The 16,058-nt window shown below is 38.8% G+C and overlaps 1 protein-coding gene across 1 annotated transcript in view; it reads right to left on the bottom strand.

The window, feature by feature from the left end:
- Nucleotides 1-16,058, bottom strand: part of TOGARAM1 (TOG array regulator of axonemal microtubules 1) — a 90,140-nt gene that overhangs the window by 64,251 nt on the left and 9,831 nt on the right. The window contains 4 exon segments of the mRNA XM_075065864.1: nt 335-600; nt 3,652-3,945; nt 4,807-4,941; nt 6,653-6,809. Of these exon segments, the coding sequence (XP_074921965.1) occupies nt 335-600; nt 3,652-3,945; nt 4,807-4,941; nt 6,653-6,809 (852 nt within the window).

The following is a 16,058-nucleotide window of genomic DNA, read 5'->3' as shown; positions in this document are numbered from 1 at the left end:
AACTGAGGAGTGGGCGGGCTGGCAGGGGTATATATTACCCGCCATGGCGGCGCCACTCTAGGGGGCGACCTGCCGGCCCACTGGAGTTGCTAGGGTAAAAGTCTTCTGACGAACGTGCACGCGCGGCGCGTACACCTACTGGAATGGATATGAGCAAATCACTCGAAGAAGAACATTATCTTAATGTAGTTTTTTTGTATTCATTTCTTCTACACCTGAGGTTTTAAAGGGGGTTGGCTTTAGTGTCTGCATGGGCAGGGGTGGTGGTTTTTTGTTTATAAAATACATATTCTAGCATCTTTTTGAAGTATGTAAAATCACATTTAAATCCAACCTCTTCCTGGTCTGACTCCTTATCATGGACATTTAATTCTGAAAGATCAACTGTAAGTTTCTTGTCTTTTTCACTCTTCCAAATATTATCAGACACTTCATTTTTCTGTCCCGCTGTGTTTAATACAGATTTATCAGGCAACGGGCTTGCCCCCCTCGGTATTGGGGGGACAGGTTTGGTCCCATTCAATCCTCTCCGTGAAGCTGGCGATCTCACCAAGGCTGGTTTAAGCTGAATTGGAGAATGCTTCTCCTGTGAATTTTCCCCTGGGTAAGATACAAACATAAATCACCATTTCAGAAGAACAGTGGAAACACATCAGTCATTAGTATAAACACATTCAATTTTCATGAAACAAAGCAAAAATATTTTTTTAAAAAAGGTGATTTATTCTTACTAAATACACATTTGTGAAATGAAGTTTAGTTATTATTTCAATATTTTAAGGACAATTTTCATTGAAACAGCACAGCATTTTCACTAGGAAATTTTACATGTAATTTTGTTGCACACAGAATATGCAAATAGCTCATGATACAGATGATGTGCAGAAACCTAAATGACACCAATAAGAGGATAAATTTGTTTAGACCTTTCCTTTGAGATTTCCTAATTTTATTTACGGAGACACAGTAAACCCTACTAAATCACACTTATTTGTTCCCATGCATTATAACCTTCACATAAAATTGGCCATATCCAACTGCCTCTCCGGAAAAAAAAAAAAAGTCTCGTATTACTAAAATGTCATTTTTTTTACAAAATATGCTGAAGTATATTAGCATACCATGAAGTATCAAATAATTAATACTAAATTACTGTTGATAAAATTGAAGTACATTTTGTGATGCATAATCCTCACTTCTTTATTCTAGGTTTTCAATTACTTGAAAGTTTGCAAAATTCAGTAACTCACAATGGGTTTTGAGAGTGAATTCCTTAATTAAAACTATACATATGGAAAAAAATAATAATGTCCTGTGTGTATACCATACAAATTTCATGGAGGAGACCAGTTTCTCTCAATTAGGGGGTCCTGATCCAAAAGGGAGTTGCGGGGGGGGGGGGTCACAAAGTTATTTTAGGAGGATCAGAGTATTGTCACCCCTTACTTCTGAGCTGTCTTCAGAACTGTGTGGCCAGAGAGTGAGGCTGTTGGCCAGCTGCCCAGTTCTGCAGGCAGCAGTGCAGAAGTAAGGGCAGCAGTACCGCAATACCTCCTGCCCTCAACTCCTTTTTGGGTCAAGAGCCCTACAATTACAACACTGAAATTTCAGATTTAAATGGCTGAAATCGCAAAACTGACAATTAAAAAAATCCTGTGGCAGTGGAACTGACCAAAATGGACCGTGAATTTGGTAGCGCCCTATTTATGATATGTGAAAGGTCATAAAGAACTGCCAAAAGTAAATCTTTGATATTTTAGTTATGCATCCATGTTTTTCAATGTTGTATTTTAGTTTGTTTTACAAAATGTCAAGCAATACTATACTGAACATCTTTGGCTCCTTACTCAGGAATTTTCACTGCTTGCCACCTTTCTGGCACCTTTGCCCTACACTCTACCATTACAGTAACACTAGCAGCGGCTTACAAAAGTGTTTTCCATTTGTCCGGAATACTTCCTCTTAGGAGATGTAAATTGGTCTATTTTACATATGTTTGAGAGGAATAAAATGTACACATTAAATAGTACTCTAAATTTATCTTTCTGAATCTAGAATAAGTAAAAGTTTTCTGGTTCCACGATAAATGCTGTTAAAAGCTGCTTTGCTAAGAAGACTATTCTAGTGAAAAAGAACAAATGGCTAGGGATGCAAACAATAGGCTAGGCATGCAAAAAATCAGTTATCAATACTTGCGCTTCATCAGGACAGTCACTTTAGTGGGAAAACTGCCAAATAACTAATTTAGGGCTTTTCTACAAAAGAAAGCTACACTGGTTGAACTTAAATGTTATTTTAACTTGCTTTAGTCAAACCACTTTACAAAAGCTGCGTGATCACTCTTCATTTGGTTTAAACCAGAACCATTTTGTTTTAGTTTAAATACGTTAAAGCTATGTCTACACTACACAGCTTTTAGTGACATGACTGCATCCTTACAGCAGTGCCACTAAAAGTCATGCAGTGTAGCTGCTGTTTGTCAGCTCTCCTGCCAACAGAAGACTTCCACCCCCAACTAGCGGCGTTTGCATTGTTGGCAGGAGAGCGCTCCTGCCGACAACATGCTGCTCACACTGGTGCTTGCTGCAGGCAAACCTTTTGTCTTTCAGAGGTGTTAAAAACAAAAACAAAATATCTGAAAAATAAAAGTTTTGCCATGTAGCTAAAAGCTGTGTAGTGCAGATATAGCCTAAGAATCAGCATAAGGGCTTGTCTACACTGGCACTTTACAGCGTTGCAACTTTCTTGCTCAGGGAAGTGAAAACACACACTCCTGAGTGCTGCTAGTTTCAGCGCCGTAATATGCTAGTACAGACAGTGCTTCCAGCCGTGCTCCCAAAGCTAGTAGCTACACCCCTTGTGGAGGTGGTCTTCTTAGAGCTCTCCCAGCTATGCCATGACTACACAAGCAATGTTGCAGTTGCACTTTAATGTTGTCATTGAAGACATGCCCTAAGAAATTGAAATAAGCTGCCCTTAAACTAAAAGAGTGTCTAGACAAAGGTTTAACTAAATCCATTTAAAAACAATTTCAGTTTAAACCAGTGCAACTTCCTTGCACAGACAAGGTCTTACTCTGAGAGTTAATGGCAATGACTGATGTTGAAACTGGGATGGAATTAGCACAAAAATTCCAATTACAGGCACATTTGGCCTTAATTAGATATTAAATGGGTGCGAAATTGTGAGAACTTGTCACAGAATACAGAAGTTTCCAAATAAAGATTAAAAGGGAAAAAAGGCAAAATGCAATGAGTATCATTTTCCTTTATAGTCATTCGGGTATTTTATAGCATTTAAGTTTTTTTAGATAGCATTTGTAAAGAAAAACAATCTCCAGCAGAGAATTCTTGCCTAGCACATTACATGTGTGCACTTATCTTGAGTATAAAAGCGGAAATATTTAGATTAAAAAACAAAACACTTTGCAGTTAGATTAATGTATAAACAAACAAAAGTGCCAAATTTTCAAAAGCTGGCACTTGACCATGTGCTTACAACAGTCCATATACAAAACCCACTTCACGTGCGCAAGCGGGATAAGTGCACATTTCCCAATGCATTCACACAGATGCAGGTTTTGCATACGCTTTTTTGAAGGCCACTTTCAAAGTGTGACCATAAACTTTTATTTTTCTGCAACATTTTTACCTGCATTGTCTCCTGACTTTTGACTGAGAAGCTTTTTCTGAGGACTTGGCTTGGGCAACCCTTCAAAGCTCTTAAGTGGCCAGGAATTTGAAAAGCTAACAGCATGATCTTGAGACTTCTTTGGAGATTCAGCAGGAGGGGAGGTGTGCTTTGGACTGTTTCTAGGTGATGAGAGTGGATAAGATGGAAGAATGAAGGCCCCTTGGCTTGTGTTAGAACTTGGAAAGGACAAAGTACGCTCTGCTGGACTGCAAAAAGTTCGTTGAGTCGTGGTAAAATTTAGGCTGGCACAAACTGATATTAGAAGGAATGAAAAAATATTACTTATACTAATTAAACTCTGTAACAACCAACAACATTTTAATTTTACTTCTCTTTCTATCCAACTTGTCCTTCAATTAGGCTTTAAAATACTCTGAAAAATACTAATTTTAGGAGGAATCAAGCATTATTTTTTCAAGAACTTGTCTACACATTAGAGTTAATCCAGAATATACCAGGATGCTCTTATTCCAAAACAAGAATGCCTTATTCCGAATTGGTTTATCCAAAATGGATTAAGTCAATTCAGAACACACACACTTTTTTCCGGAATAAAACCATTCCCACTTGGAGGTAATCAGGAACAGCTATTCCAGAATTACTCTCCATGTAGACAAACCCACAGTTGATAATCACACTCAAGTCCATGACAATCATCATCTTTAAAATATCAGTCTAAAACAGTCAAAATGCTAGATTCAATAGAATACCATTAAGAAGACAGACATTTAATTCTGGTTGGGTATACTATTATAGCAATAATTTGCAGTGAAATAATACATTTACCCAAACTACTACAAGTGAAGGTCAGAGCTTTGACCTGAGCAAAAGATGCAAGCTAATAGATGAATTGTTCGTATCATCTAATTTCATGTGTGCAGTACAAGCTACATGGTCTCAAAAATTCTACTTCCATGTTTCTGTTTGGTTATGCTTTGACTACAAACTATTTGTTTTTTCATCTCATCTATGTTCTTTTACTAAACAGAGAAAATTGCCAGATCATATTTGATCCAAATAAAAATAAAATATGTACTAAGAGGCCTGATACAAGATAACACAATAATACTTTCAATGTCTCCGAAATGTGGAGTATGGTTATAGTCCATGTACCTTTATCTTGCCGATGGTTATTTAATCCTAAAAGTTGTAAATCAGAACCCACACTACCACTCTTTCCACGTATCTGTGAGTATCCAAGTTGTCCACATTTCCCTGAAATATGTGGCTGATGAGAGCCCACAGCACCTTACAAAAGGAAAAAAATTAATTTCAGCAAGTACCTCCATATGCAGCTTATTAAAAGACTAAAAGACCACAACTAAAAGAACTGAAATAAAAATGTAAAACCTTCTTTGAATAGTTATAAAATTAATATAATTAATTAGTGATTAAACATACTTTTAATTTGGATAATAAAACCTAAATGAAAAGTTTGAAAGTTTTCAGTGCTGCACTCATGGGTTTCTAAGCAACCTTATAACATCCTTCATGCACATAAGCTAGAATAATGGCTGGCACTCATGCAAAGAAGCCTGTGGTTCTACAAAGGCACATTACCAACAATGGGATTTGTAGTAGGTGAAACAAAAGCCAAACAAATAATTTCTTCTTGGAATATGGAAAAATAAAAGGGAGAAAAATACCTTAAAAGCAGAAAAATAAGTTTTTCTTTAAAATGACATTCTTAACATAACAGTAAATACACTTGGAATTCTGTCAGTGCTCCCCAAAGGGAGTTGAATATACACAGTGCACTGCCAAGAAACAGGAACAAATCAAGATTGGTCTTGCCCAGTGTCTTCACGTGCCTTTTCACTATTATAATACAAAAGATAGCTATCATAGGTTAGGCACTGCACTGAATGCCCAATCTTCTATAGAATTGATCTTTAAAAAGGTTCCCAATTATTTTAAAAGGGAAAAAAATCTCATTCTTCAAAACCGTTCTCAAAAGTCACTTTTCGCCACCAACAACTATTCAGGCACTTTCTAGTTTTATGTCTATCCCTGACTAATTATAAAAAAACACAACAGAAAAGGGAAAACGTGAACATACGGCATAGAAAACCATTTCACTGCTAACCAAAAAATATTTCTGAAAAGGCTACATTATATAAACGTAACCATTGCTGCATGTTGCCCAATTTATAGTTTAGTGCTCCATTTATTAAGGTTACTATTCAATAGGGTTGCATGGCAATAAATCACTATTTTCTCAAATTGTTCCCATAGAAAAGTTGTCTCAAATTGTTCCATTGCTCTTTAATTTACTATTCAATCTGAAGTTTGAACTATATTTTACACAATGTCCAAGAATACTGGTCAAAACTATTTCCTTGCTGATCTACATAGAAACTGTGATACAGCATTTTTTCTACATTTTAAAATCAGGAGAAAGGTCTTGACTCAAGGTCACCCTGAAATTATGTCATTCATTTAGCTGTTAAAAGACTGAACTATTTCCTATTAATCATTTCTTAAATGGCCAAATTAAATTACATATTTTGAAACTAAGGGCATGTGTACATACACAAGCTAAACTGATTCAACAAAAGATGTGATGTTAAACAAATTTAGTTAAAACACTGCAAATTTCTGTGTAGACCAGGATTAAGAATCTGTGAGTGTAGTTCTGAGTTGGTGTAAATCAGCATTGTACCAATGATTTCAATATAGCTATGCCAATTTACTGCAGCTGAGGAAATAACCCTGTTTTTATTTACTCAATACTGGTGCTTTCCTGTTATAAAAAAAAAAAAAAAAAAAAAAAAAAAAAAAAAAAAAATAAAAAATTTTTAAAAAAAAAAAAAAAAAAAAAAAAAAAAATCACCAAATGATTAAACATTCTCAGAATGCTGTAAATGAGCACAGATGTCTTATCAAGTTATTCTAAATCCACCTGTTCACTAACAGATCTTCTGTGTATTTAAACATAATTATCTACAAGGATACTTACCAGGCCAAACAGCAGAATGCTCAGGGTTAAGATCTAGACTATTCTGAAATAAATTCCTTGAAGCTTTTTTTCTGCTAAAAAATAAATCACCACTGACTGGCATTCCTTGAGAAGATCTTAATTTTGGAGAATGAAGGAAATCATTGTATGGACAGAACTGTAAGAAAATGGAAAATGTAAAGAAACATTTATTCATATCAATAATTGCTCAATCTTTTTTCTTTATAAACAGTGGAATCCATAATTATTTACTGTAACATTATATTCAGAAGCCACCCTCCAATAGTAAGTGTCTTCATTTAGGATCTGCACCATTGCCAGGATAGTCATAGGGGATGTAATGTACTACAAACTGTGTTGTCAGATGGAGGGGAACAGCACTGAAACCAGCAGCCACTGCTGCAGTCCACGAAGCGGGCAGGAGAGGTCAGGAATGAGAACCTTACCCTGGATGCTCTCAATGTGCAACTGTGTAACAGTGTTTCCAGGCAATTTACAACTCCCTGCACCCACAGAAAGGTATCTGGCCCATAATGTGTACATTCTAGAACTAGCTATGCTGAATGAAAAGGGCAAAAAAACAGAAAGATTCTCGCCTCAGCTCTGACCCTTACATGCCACTCTGGTGGTGAACAGGACACACAGGAACAACACAAGGCTGGCATAAACCACTACCCTCACAAGCCCCAGTGAAAGCAGTATAATTGTGCATGCCGGAAAAGGAAAGGGACGTCTACCGACACTTGAAAATTCTGGGCTCTGACACAGCTCAGACAGCAGTGAGGAAGCTGTCATTTATAACAGCTCTAATTTACATGATCGGCTGCACAGCCTCCAGCCAATCCAGAATCTCTGTGCACAACTCTAAGAGGCACAGCACAGAATTGGACTCAAAAGTCACTGCTGATTTCTGTTATTCTGAAAATTACAAATGTCATTTTTCCAATTACCTTACATTTAAGACAAGCTTTCCTGAAGTGACCCAGATACGATGATTCATCAATATACAAGCAGGGATGAAGCAAGAATAAAATCTTTTATGCAAGTAAAGGTATTCAATGTGTTAGAATTTAAATTTTATTTTAAAATTACAAACAGAAAATCAGAGAGTAGGGATCCAGATGTAACTCCCCACTTTTATTTTTTATTACTGATGTTTCAAATCCTGCTTTCCAAGAGTCCTGGCTAAACAGAAGAAAACTCAGATAACTGTTTACTGGAGGACTAGAAGGCTCAAGGGACTGATAAATGGGATATGGAGCTTTTTGGTGGCCTGAATGCAGCATGCGCTGGTTGCAGTATTGCTAATCCAAAGTGTTATAAATCATAAATCAGACTCCCCCCCCCCACACACACACACACACCAAGAAATAATCATGAACCCCTACAATCTAAATCTGAGCTTCTAGGGATCATATTTTTTAAATTTCTTCTGCAAGCATTAGGATTAGATCGGGTGGCCAACCTGTGGCTCCAGAGCCACAAGCGGCTCTTCAGAGGTTAATATGCAGATCTATGCATAGGCACTGACTCTGAGGCTGGAGCTACAGATGCTAACTTTCCAATGCGCTCACTGCTCAACTGCCTGCTCTGCCCCAGGTCCTGCCACCACTCCACCCCTTCCCCCATAGTATCTCCCCCTCCCCCTGAGCCTGCCATGCCCTTGCTCCTCCCCTCTCCTCACCAGAGCCTCCTGCACATGGCAAAGCAGAAGATTGCAGTGAGCAGGAGGCATGGGGAGGGAGGGGGAGGCACTGAATGGCAGGGCTGCCAGTGGGTAGGAGGCACTGGAGGGGGTAGTGGATCGCAGGCTGCTGACATATTACAGTGGCTTTTTGTCAATATTCATTGGTAAATTCTGGCTCCTTCTCAGGCTCAGGTTGGCCACCCCTGGACTAGATTAATTTTTTTTTAGCAAAATATGAGATTCTCATGTAATTCCAGGAGCTGAGGCTTTCAGAAAACACTAAATATGAGAACTGCTATAAAATTACAAGAATTGGCAACTGAGTTGATCACTGCATAGTGATCAAAAGCCAGTCTATATGAAGAATAAGGTGGTCTCAGTCCAGTTCCCTGTGAACATGTGTCTCACAAAAACTACTATAACTGGCACCTTTGACTTATCTGCTGAGATGAGTGAATAGAGACTAAATTATTCACTCAGCCCTGAAGTTCACAGCATTGTTCGGAACGAGGTATATTTATTAGAGGGGTAGGTAGCATCAGAAAGTCTCTATTCAAAGTTTTTTGGATGAAGGACTTCTTCTCCAAGTCCAACAAGCCAGTACCTTTCTCAAGCAATACATTCACTTTAGGAAAATCTTGACTTAATTTCACTGCAAGTATCAGTTTACCTTTGCGTCTGAATTCTGAAAGCATGAATCTCAACTCAATTTTTTTCCAAGTCATACTGAATACATGGAATTTCAATTAGTCTGATAATTCAACTTCTCTGCAATTTACAGCCTAGGCTATACATTATAACAGACACTACCTAATAAAACCTTAAACGGCACATCACTTGGACTGGACAAATGAGCTCAAAATAGAGACTGCAACCTAATACTGCAATTGTCACTATCTAAAACTTTTAGATGGAGACACTGATCTACTGCATACCTACTATGTAAGCTGTAAAACCTTACAACAACTGAACAAAAGATGCAGTGTAAACCACAAGACAGTGGACAATTCTAAAGTTTATTAAATGTGTACTGCTGTAATAATTTGACAGGTAACAGGGAGTCTTGAAAGTGAGACCATCTTGGCCAGCATACACAAGGACACATTTTGTCCTCATTTACACACGTAAAACTCTACTGAAGCTAAGAAGAGTTCAGAGACATAGCAAAGGGCAGATTTTTCTAACAGATCTGCTCTAGGAATTATTTTGGGGAAGTTCTATGGCCTGTGCTATACAGGAACTCAGACTAGATGATCACAATGGTCCCTTCTAGCCTTGGAATCTATTAATTTGGCCCAGAATCTGTTCACACAGTGGATAACTGTACCTGAAGTGGTATAATTTTGAGATGTATAGTGTGACTGTGAGCATGTCTTGAATTTTTAAGTTAAAACATTTAATTGTGTTTCACAAAACGTCTTAAGAAGCATTCAGCTTAATTTCTGCAGCTATAGCATGCTATCAAAAGTTATTTAAAGTTTAAACACAAGCTTGAGAGTTGTTTTTGTAGTTCAAGAATATCTGCAATACACTTTAAAAAGCCATAACCCCACCCAAAACAACAAAAACAAAATTATGACACCTCTCTGAAGTGGAAAAAATGTTTAAATTCTGAAGTTTAAGTTCTCTAGTAAGCTGCTTTTCCTCAAAATGAAAAATCCCTTACAGCCTGCATGTGGGAAGTTTGCAGCGAATTCTAGTCTCTCTAAATTCCAATGAGTCATTTAGCTTATTTTGGTTTAAAGTGGAAAAAACAAAACACTTTTTTCAACTGGTTTATGGGGGAAGGTTGTTCATTTTTGTGATACTATTCCATGTACACATGCAAGCATAGCAGTTAAACTGAAATAACTTCTACATTTGCTTTTGACTTTATTAGCCAAAAAACCCAAACCTCAAATTTCATTTTAATTTTATCTTTTGCATTTTATGCACTGCTGCCACACAAACTATACTTAAAAGTTAATCCACAGATCAATTCCAAACCTCCATATTCAGAGGCTTAAAACCAGTCCATTGGAAAAAAGTCAGCAGCTTAAAACATGACTCAAAATCTTTGCCCAGGAATGAAAGCTTTATAAATAATTTATAAGAATTAGTTTCTCTTTTGTTTAACTTGTAGATATTCATCTGATTTGAAATGTATATCATTGAGATGAGTCTGTACAAGTCTACATGCTTGAGTCTTCCACTGAGACTAGATCCACTTCTAATTAAAGTCTCTGGGGAAACCCAACTTGCTAGAAGTCCTTTGGAGCCACCGATTCAAATAGAATTAAAAACAAAGTAAGAGACACCTCAATTTGCTACATGTCAATTGAAAATAATGGCATGAAACCCTCAATGATGTAGAATAATGACAACACATAGCATTATTAGTGCTATTTTCAACATGTTTGTATTCGCATTATTTGACTAACGAGGAAACGAATACAGAAAGGCTAAGTGATTTGTCCAAGGCTACCAAGAGTCAGAGACAAATCTGGGACTGGAACTCAAGAGCTCTAGTTTCCAGTCCCCTGCTCAGACTACTAGACCAGATTCTTCTCTAGATGAATTTACTACTTTTGAAAACTGTTAAACAACTTTGGAGCTTGAAGTTCAGACAGGAATCACAACAGTGTACAGCACAGAACAAGCAATAAACTTAGAGCTGCCACAGTTGCCAGCTAAACAGAAGACAGCTTGGAGAACAGAACTCAAGGCCTTCAGCTCCAATTACAAAGGCATCCACTAGTAGTGCCAACCACAGAAGTAGAGCCCAGCACAGATAAAAATGTGCATCTGCATCTTATCCACAGATATAAAGTAGTTATCTGCAGATATGCAGAGCTCTAGACATAAAATTTGGATCTGCATCCATCCGCGATCTGCAAACATGGTCCATGGAATGCAGATATCCGTAGAAATAAAGTGAATATCTGCAGGTTTGCAGGGCTCTACACATAAGGATACTGGGTTCCATACTCCATGACGAAAATTAAGAGGGTTAGCAACCCCTTTTAACTACCAGACTGTGAAAGTGTCAGATTGACAACTGGAGAACCAGCAGAGAAAAAACATATCCTTACCCACACTGTCCAATCTGTATGCCTCAACTCTGACTAGAAGAACAAGTTTTATTGTCATACAGATAGTTCAGCCCTCTTTCCCGTTTAATCTGTGCCCTCTTTGTTAAGAAATGGAAACCAGGGTGGTGGTTTTAGTGCACAGGTGCTTTTTCTACTGAGAACAAGATACAAACTGATTTCATAAAACTAATTTCAGAGGACATTGAACAGCTAACAGATTATGTGTGTCATTACTGCCCTAATAGGGCCCAGCCACCAAGTCCCCCAAGGACTTCCCAACTTAATAAGAAACCCTCCTCCCTTTCTGATTATCAACTATATGTATGAAAAATGAAGCTACATGAAAATTAAATATGGCTCATGTGTACTTCTCTTCTAAAGTGATGCATGTTCAGGGCTATGAAAAACGCATCATGGACTATGAAATCTGGTCTCCCCTCTCCTCTGAAATCTGATCTTTTGTGTGCTTTTACCCTATACTATACAGATTTCACAGGAGGAGACCACCATTTCTCAAACTGGGGGTCCTGACCCAAAAGGGAGTTGCCGGGGGGGAGGGGGCACAGCATTACCACTCTTACTTCTGCGCTGCCTTCAGAGCTGCGTGGTCAGAGTGACAGCTGTTGGCCAGATGCCCAGCTCTGAAGGCAAGGCCCTGCAGCAGCAGTGCAGAAGTAAGAGTAGCAATACCATACCATGCCACCCTTACTTCTGCACTGCTGCCTTCAGAGCTGGGTGGCCGAAGAGTGCCAGATGCTGACTGAGGGCTCAACTCTGCAGGCAGCAGCGCAGAAGCAAGCACAGCAATACCATACCATGCCACACCACTTCTGCACTGCTGCTGGCAGTGGCTCTGCCTTCAGAGCTGGACTCCTGGCCACCAGTCACCTCTTCCCAGCTTCCCAGCTCTGCAGGCAGCGCCGCTCCCAGCAGCAGTGCAGAAGTAAGGGTAGCAGTACTGCACAACCTCCCCCCTCCCACCACACACACAACCTGATATTTTTTGCTATTTTTAAAATTAAATAGACAACTAGTATTGTTTTTAAAAATATTATGAAGAACAACTTTAAGCTTTGTTGTAAAGTGCGATGTTTGCCTGGACTGCTCAAGACCTGAATGCTTGCGTAGGAGGAACTCTGAGTTGGCTTCTTAAATACCTTCATGCTATTTCACATCTGATACTCCTTGGTGAAACATAGAAGCCTTGTCTTATAACAGCCTTATTCAAAGTGATACAAGCTACAAAAGTGAGATCTTGGAAGAGTGTTGCCATTTTCATAATGCAATAAAAATATTATAATGATAAATAATACATTGTGTATAATAAACTGCCACAAAAACAAAATTTTATATTTCCAAGATCATTGCTTTTATAATTTATACTCAGGTAAAGGAGAAAATCCCTGGAAATATTCATTTTAAAGAGTGGGTTCATGACACTTGACATTTTAGTGAAAGGGGTTCACAGGTTGTTAAAGTTTGGGAACCACTCACCTAAATAAAAGCAGCATACGGTCTTGGTTATCTTCTAGAAATAGGCAACATCCTCGGTGTTATTTTTAGAACAACAATTTGCAGCTTTAAAATCAAAATATTTTGGCTGAGTTTCTCCTTTTTTACTTGATCTAACCTGTGTGGCTCGGCATATTTGAAATAACTGATTAGAAGAGGTATTTTTCTCAAAAACATGATCAGTACTGTACCAAAGAGAAGTAGTCATAGTAATAGGATATTAAGTTCTCTGGAGTCCAAAAATGTGCTTTAACTCAACCAGCTTTGAATGTGTTAGACCTGTACACGAACACAAATTTGTGTGCAGCATTTAGAGGTGTAATTTTATATTGATTTAGTTTAAATGTTGCAACTCATGTTACCCTTCTTAGCAGTTTGAACCTGACTTACAAGAATTTACCTTGAATCTGTAAATTTACAGCTACAAGTTGAACCCAGAAGTTTTAAAGTGATATATGAGTCCAAAGAAAAGCTGCACCGGTTTAAGTGAAGTGATTTGTCAAACTGTGGCAACTCGTGCGCAGGCAAGCGCTTTAACACAGGCTACATAAGACTCTTCAAACATGTCCTGGTCTACACCTGAAACTTTGAACGACCTAGCTACATCACTCAGGGCTGCGAGAAATTTCACACCCTGCGGGATGTAGTTAAGCCAACCTAAGCCTAATGTAGACAATGACACATCTATGGAAGATTCTTCTGTTGACCTAGCGCCAAACACTTGTAGATGTGCAGATTTACTTCAGCAACAGAAAAACGCCTTCTGTCGCTGCAGTGTCTATGCTATAGCGGTACAGCTGCAGCCCTACAGCTGTGGCAGTGTAGCATTTGTAGTGCAGACGTACCCTTAGAATTCATTAGTTTACACATTCCAGAATCCCATCTTTTATCCTTACCTATACAAGTCTTGGGGGTCAATAATCACCAAAAACTATACCGTGTGTCCCTAAAAACACCACCACCAGAGAGCTGTAAATATTAAACATTAAACTGATTTAATAAGTTTTCAGCTACGAAATGGCTCCGACAGTTAATTTTTAAACTGACTCAGCTCAAAGGAATGTCCCTAAATCAATAGTTAAACATTATATTTACACAAGAGGTCAGATATTCTAAATATTTGTCTGTGATTTTTGTAGTTTGCAGTTTTATTTTTTATAAAATCAAAACCTAAGAATTAAGATTTATCCAAGCCTTTTTTCTTTTCCAAGTCCTGAGAGAGTCACATCATAAAGAAGTCGAGCTGATCAGTTCTTTCAGTTAGCAGACAATGTCCCCAAGGACAGGAAACAAAGGGTCAATTCAGCACTGGCATGAGCATATGCATCTTCACTGAAAAGCATGGAGTTCATGTCCTTACATCAAAACCGAACTTTCCCCAAAGGACACGAACACTTATTTTTTCCAAGTATTTAGGACCTCACTGTGTCAAGCACCAGAAAGCAAGTAATAAAAAGAGTCCCTGCCCCAGAGAATTCATAATCTAGGTTTCAGACAAAATGCAACTCAGACAAGAAAAGAAGGATGAAACAAATAAATAGGTTGGAATGTGAGGATGAACTAACAATAAAATTAACAGTTTACAGCAGCAGAATTTTTAGTTTATCTAATAAGCCTAATATGTCATTGCTTAAAAGCAGCCTAGCAACTGACAGTGTATCAAAAGGTAAAGGTCCATCAGGTTAGAGTGAAATTAAGCATGGCTGTACAGATCCGCTCCTAAGAGTACCCAATACATAGTCTAACAGGCAAGAGGCGCTCATGGCTGTTTCAGTGAGGGGTCTTCCTAGTTCAGGGGTTCTTAAACTGGGTGTCAGGACCCCTCAGGGGGTTGTAAGATTAAATGAGGGGGTTACGAGCTGTCAGCCTCCACCCCAAATCCCGCTTTGCATCCAGCATTTATAATGGTGTTGAACATATTAAAAAGTGTTTTTAATTTAGGGGGGCGGGGGGCACTCAGAGGCTTGCTATGTGAAAGGGGTCACTAGTACAAAAGTTTGAGAACTATTGTCCTAGCTCTCTCTCCTTGAAGGATCTGCCCTCCTCTCTCTCTCTAGGTTTCTCCCTCAAGGGGTTACTTGTTATTTTCTTACACTGGAAGTGCAAGGAAGAGGGGTGGAGAGCACACAGCAACTCTTCGCAATAAACATAAGATTAAAAAGAATAAAATTCTATATGCTTTACCTATTCCACTGGAAAACTGATACAGCCCACAGTGTCGGAGTATTCAGGTACAAAGAAGTTTAAAGAGGACCGGCACACTTCTAATGCATCAGACATTGATACCTTCAGTCACCAAGTGAAGCAGTGGTTAGATGGGAAGGGGTGTGATTAATGACTATAAGCAAGAGCCAGGGCTGAGCAGGTCTAATAGTGGAAAAGGAAGATGGCTATTCCCAGAATCAGGATCTACTCGCATTTTGCTTTAAGTCTGACCTGAGGAAGTCTATCTAATTTTTATCAACAGGTAAGCTGGGAGTTTGTTTTAATTATTAAAACAATCTAAGTAGTAGGCATGTAAATAACATTTAAAAACAGTAACTATCTAATGGAAGAAAATTCTATTGGTTACAGGGTTAAATGTTCACTCAGGGAACTAGGCACACAGGAGGTGCTGCAGCACCCCAATGGTTTACGCAGGGCTAAGCTACTGTCCCCATGCCCAGGGATCCTGGCTGCCAGCCCTGTGTCCGGGTCTCTGCTGCTACCCAGCATCCTGGCACCCCAGCTGCTGGCCCCTCACCCAGGACTCTGCTACCCAGCATCCCAGCGCACCTAGGGTCCCAGCAGTCAGGACAGACCTTGGGTACAACGGGATGCCAGGCAGCAGCATGGTGGCAACCAACACCTCAGGAGTGGGGCCAGCAACTGGGACGGACCCTGGCAGCCCAGAGGGACCCTGGGCACCAAGGACAGAGTTTAACCATTAACAGGAACCAATAAGCATCAAGCTTATCAGTTAACCATTTAACATAGTACTTAGTAGAGATGTGAGAGTTTAATGATGGGCACTTTCCGCAGACAATTCCAAAATCTCACAAATATCAACATGCTCCCTTTAACCCACTCAACTGGTGTTGGAAACGGTTTGCCTTTCAGTGAAAGGTAAATGCCTTTTCAAAACCATTACAAGACA

The sequence above is a fragment of the Chelonoidis abingdonii genome, chromosome 4 (genome assembly GCF_003597395.2).
Source record: "Chelonoidis abingdonii isolate Lonesome George chromosome 4, CheloAbing_2.0, whole genome shotgun sequence".
Taxonomy (NCBI): Eukaryota; Metazoa; Chordata; order Testudines; family Testudinidae; genus Chelonoidis; species Chelonoidis abingdonii.
Note: the sequence above shows the minus strand (reverse complement) of the source record. Positions and strands in the feature narration are given on the sequence as shown.